General features: G+C 37.9%; 1 protein-coding gene across 1 annotated transcript; it reads right to left on the minus strand.

The window, feature by feature from the left end:
* Window positions 1–2,996: 2,996 nt before the first annotated feature.
* Window positions 2,997–4,255, minus strand: LOC126804777 (plant intracellular Ras-group-related LRR protein 6-like). The gene is made up of 3 exons (XM_050532001.1): window positions 3,827–4,255; window positions 3,481–3,611; window positions 2,997–3,234 (listed from the first exon to the last, which is right to left on the minus strand). The coding sequence occupies exons 1-3, from the start codon at window positions 4,253–4,255 to the stop codon at window positions 2,997–2,999; spliced, it is 798 nt and encodes a 265-aa protein (XP_050387958.1).
* Between the last annotated feature and the right edge of the window lie 590 nt (window positions 4,256–4,845).

The following is a 4,845-nucleotide window of genomic DNA, read 5'->3' on the forward strand; positions in this document are numbered from 1 at the left end:
AGACAATATTTAAATGCTAAAAAAATATAATCTTACACCAAGATATAAATACTTATCAATAACTCAATGTATGCATAAAATAAACAAGTTAATAAACTTGAAAGTAAATGTGCAAATAAAAAAATATATTTTAAATCAAAAGTAATTAGATAATATTAGTTAGTAGTCATTTCTCCCATAATAAGAAAAGTCTTTGTCCAAAGTAGCAATTGTCATTCAAATAATTGTGTCAAACTCCGTCAACTTTCCGTATCGATAACTCAATCAATAAACGTCCAAATTAGGCAAGTGAAGAGTCTATATTCAAGGATTTTTCGTAAGGAATGCAATAGGATAAATCATGCAATCCAGTTCAAAGTCATTGAGTCGAAAAAAGTTCAAACACAGTAGCAGTGTAGAAACCGATCATCAAGTTATCATCTTAGATGTCTATACATTCTACTTGTAACAAAAGTTTATCATTTCTTCTGAAACTTTTCAGATTAAAAATAGAAGTCTTATACTTTAATTTGATACAAAGTTTGTAGAAAATGGTTAAAAAATGAGTGAGATATGTTTTTTTTAAGTTGTGAGTGCTACAAAAGATTTTCAGTGAGTTTATTAACTCTAACTTTGATTAGCCATAATTTCTCCATTTCTAAATGTTTTTAAGTGATTCAAAAGCCTAAATTGAAGTATTTTTAATTCTATTGTTATCTTGGACAAACTCAGATGGTATAAAATACGAAAATATAGCTCTTACCAAAACATGGACTTTTCCATTTTATCCTTAGCTATGCACTTTGATAAATCTAAAGAGGCAAAAGATTATAAGGATGTAAGATGTACTTGTAGAACGAGAATCTGAAAACAAATAAGAGTGCAGACACGTATACAAATAAAACGTAATTTATTGATAATCAAGCGCGGGGTTACAATCTTTGTGAACTCCTCTGATTCTATCTCCGTATGTAACTTGGCTCAAGGGTGACATGCACTTGATCTTAAGAATTTGAGTTTGATTTCGATTTGGATTTGATGAAGAACAATCAATTTGGTGGCTTGATGATTCTTCGTGGACTTGAGTTTGGATTTAGATTTGATGAAGAACGAGCAATTTGGTAGCTTGATGATTCTTCGTGGACTTGAGTTTGGATTTGGATTTGATGAAGAATGAGCGATTTGGTAGCTTGATGATTCTTCGTGGACTTAGGAGACTTCGGGATTTCTCGAGAGTGATCTTGCTCAAGTGATTTTCTCTCTTCTTCCCCAATGTATAAAATCCCCCTCTCTTTATCTTGAAAGGAGTATTTATAGTGTCAAGACTTCTATTTTATAAAATATTGACACTAAAATAATAATATTTATTTAATTATATAATTAAATTAATATGTATTTTCTGATTAATTTAAAATTAGTTATGAGAATAATTAAATTAAACAGATTCAAATAATTAATTTAATTATAACTGTAAAGAAATTTATTAATTTAATCAAATGTCCGATTATCATTTCGATCGTCAATGACATTCAATTTCCGATTTAAGTCAGAATAACGTAGCTTTGATTACGATCATCCATTTATGTGCTGACACAAGTTTTATTCGGATCCGCACCAACTTTGTTGACTTTTGGGCCACGTGTGCAATTTTGTCGGGTTCTTGGTCGATTTAATTATTTAATGAAGATGATTTACTTCATTTAATTTTTTGTGTCTACAAATGCCCCTACTTCAAGTCGTGTTGCAGACATGTCGTCGTCGCGTGCCGAAAGCGCAACTTGAAGTATGTACTTTGATTTGGAGACTTTTAGCTTCTGGGGCTCCGCAAATTTTGTAGTAATCTTTCCTTATGACTTCCGAGACTTGGTTCAACACAAAGGGAAATTATTGACTTTCCCATCGATTTATTTGATTTGGTGTTGATTTGGTATGGCTTGAGCATTTATTGATGATCATTGACAAATTTCAGCTCTAGCATTGATTGCTTATGAGTGTTGGCATTTATTGATGATCATTGACAAATTTCTTCTCTAGCATTGATTTCTTAGCAGTGTTGGGTTTTTTTCCTCTGTCTGCATTAATGTAGCTGCATGTTTGTCTACTTAAGCATGCTTTTACTTTCATGTGTGAGAGATTAGCTCTGCAGAACATACAGTCATACAGAGCACGCTTGGTGATGCATGGGACTTAATTAACTGTCACCAAGCCCTAGATATTCCATTTTCACTGCTAGTCTGCTAGCTTCCCACTCACAATCGTCACAGAATCCTTTGCTTGATTGGCCTCACTGCTTCACAGGGTCCACAGTTCAATCACAAAGTAGCAACCTATGCTCTAAATGAACGCCTCTTAGCTTTTCTCTCTTCCTTTGCTTTAAGGCTCGCAATTTTCTTCATGTCTTCCATCTTGCGTTTTGCTATATCCTTAGCAATTTCCCTGGCTCTCCACTCATCAGCTTCTCGATCAGCTTCATCAAACTTTTCATGTTCCTCGGCCATCATCTCGGCAATATGCTTCCTCTTTCTCTTTCTCCAAAGTTTATTCCTCTTGGACTTGTACCTTTTGTTGGATAATCGGATGGCTGCAGACTTCTCCTCTCAAGGACACATTTAGCTAGTGATCGCTCTAAATGGTTCAATCTCAACTCGAAGTTTAGCCATTAATGAGTTTGCAGCTTCCACTGATTGCAACACTTGGGACACCAAATCGATTTTCCTGTCTTTCAAAACCTCGGAAAACCCATTAACAGAAGCATCATCTTTACCATCTTTGATTGACATAAGCATCTCAAGCTCTTTCTGCATTGCTTTTGCAAGACCAAGAGTGTCCTGTAAGTTTTTGAGCTGCTCACGCACATTAGTGGTCTCCTAGAGAGTACTGGTCACAGGAGGATTGGGCGGCAGCATAGGAGCATTGGTGGGCATCATAGGAGCATTGGGGTGGATATCATCATGTAGAACGAGATTGATCAGCTGAGCCTCTGGTGTAGCCATCACCGTTGAAGTTTATTAGTGAGCTTAATGAGGAGGCAAAAGCTTTGTTAGAACAGGCTTTAACGGAGGCAAACAAGGAGCAGCAGATGACAGATTTAGCATAGCTGCACAAGCTCCGTGCTTGTGTTTCAAAGCAACTATATATGGCATTCTCCCCGAAGCATCTCTTTGGGAACGATCTGCACCCCATGCCAATAATCCTCGTATGCAATCCAGAGATCCCCCTATAGCCGACAAATGCAGCGGAGTGCTTCCTGGGTAGCTGTATCAGCCGGTTGATACACAAACAAGGGCTCTGTTGTCTAACAATATATGTACACATTCAGGCCTACTTCGCCGGCAAGCTAAATACAAAGGTGTAGCTCCCCTACCATCTCTAATATTCACAAATCGTGCAAACCCCCATGAAACAGCTACATGACTTGATTTTGCAGCAGAAACAATGGCCATGCATTGCAGCTAACATAAGCGGAGTCTCCTTGTGACGATTCAACGCATCAGGATTTACAGATCTAGAGTTCCAAGGGAAGAAAGTGCCCTGATCTCTGAAGGTAACATAGAGAGTGCATCATTCCCCATGTGGACTTCCGCAAGTGAAGAACAACCAGCAATTGAAACAGGGATTGCTGAAATTTTGTTCTGGTGAAGGTCAAGCCGAATCAGACGAGAAAGGTTTCCAATATTGTCTGGTATTCCACTCAGCATATTTTTTGATGCATTAATTTCTGTAAGCGTGGTCCACGATCTAATCAACTTCTCAGATATATTTGTGAGCTTGTTTCCCTCCATGTCCAATTTCATTAATTTTGAGCAGTTTGCTAGATCTTATGGCAAGTTGATTATAACATTGTTACCTTGAAATCTGATAGATCTGAGCATCTTCCAAGCGAGCTCGGGAGGTCCATCAGCTGATTATTTGAACAATCAATTTTGACAAGAGTAGTTGTCGATCCAATCTCCTCCGGCAGCTCCCCAAGCAAGTTAAATGATACGTCTAGCGACTTCAGCATTGCAAGCTCTCCGATTGCGGCCGGGAGCTTAGAGAGATTATTGTGGCTGACATTGAGCACAATCAGCATATGCAAATTCCTCAGCTCATCTTTGAGTACCTCAATTTCATTATGAGCTAGAATCAGCTTTTGTAGCTCCACAGCCTCCCACCACTTCTCGTCTTCGCCGACGGCGTTGTCGCTTTTGTAGACCTCATCGGGGACGAGCCTAAGAGAGCTATTAGAGAGGTTGAGAGAACTAGAGGCTCTCGCGGCTTTGATGACTCGATCCATTTAGATCTGCATTTGAGTTTGCCCTTGTTTTCTTGCTTTGGTGATTTTCATCTCATGAGAAATAAGAACCGTGAACCAATTGGGGGAGAAGTGGCTTCTATTATGTAGACACAAATGCTTTCCGTCTTTCTTTCCCTTTGCATATTTTATTTTATTTTTTTTAATTTTTTTTAGGAGTATCATGTTCTGATTTTGTCCCCATTTTTTTAATTTTTTTTTTGTAGGATTTTGATGACAATTTGAGAGTCGCGGTCGATCTAACCATTTGACTGCTTTCGTAACGAGTTGATTTCCGGCAGATTTGAAGAACGTAAAAGACCTAATCGCTTGACTGCTCTCAATTCATAGACTTGACAGCACTCAATAAAAGTATTTTAGGCTTTACGCATCACATTCACCATGGTGGCCTTTCAAGAGTTCCAAGAACGTAAACGACCTAATCGCTTGACTGCTATCAATTCATAGACTTGACAGCACTCAATAAAAGCGTTTTAGGCTTTACGCATCACATTCACCACGGTGGCTTTCAAGAGTTTGAAGAACGTAAACAATCTAATCGCTTGACTGCTCTCAATTCATAGACTTGACAT

This window comes from Argentina anserina, chromosome 1, assembly GCF_933775445.1.
Source record: "Argentina anserina chromosome 1, drPotAnse1.1, whole genome shotgun sequence".
Lineage (NCBI taxonomy): Eukaryota > Viridiplantae > Streptophyta > Magnoliopsida > Rosales > Rosaceae > Argentina > Argentina anserina.

What these genes read in the sequence shown, in the direction of transcription:
- LOC126804777 (XM_050532001.1), bottom strand. Translation starts at nt 4,255, where the DNA reads ATGGATCGAGTCATCAAAGCCGCGAGAGCCTCTAGTTCTCTCAACCTC. An exon ending in CAGATCTATCAGATTTCAAG is followed by an intron (nt 3,612 to 3,826) that starts GTAACAATGTTA and finishes GACCTTCACCAG; the next exon opens with AACAAAATTTCAGCAATCCC. An exon ending in TCCCTTGGAACTCTAGATCT is followed by an intron (nt 3,235 to 3,480) that starts GTAAATCCTGAT and finishes CGGCTGATACAG; the next exon opens with CTACCCAGGAAGCACTCCGC.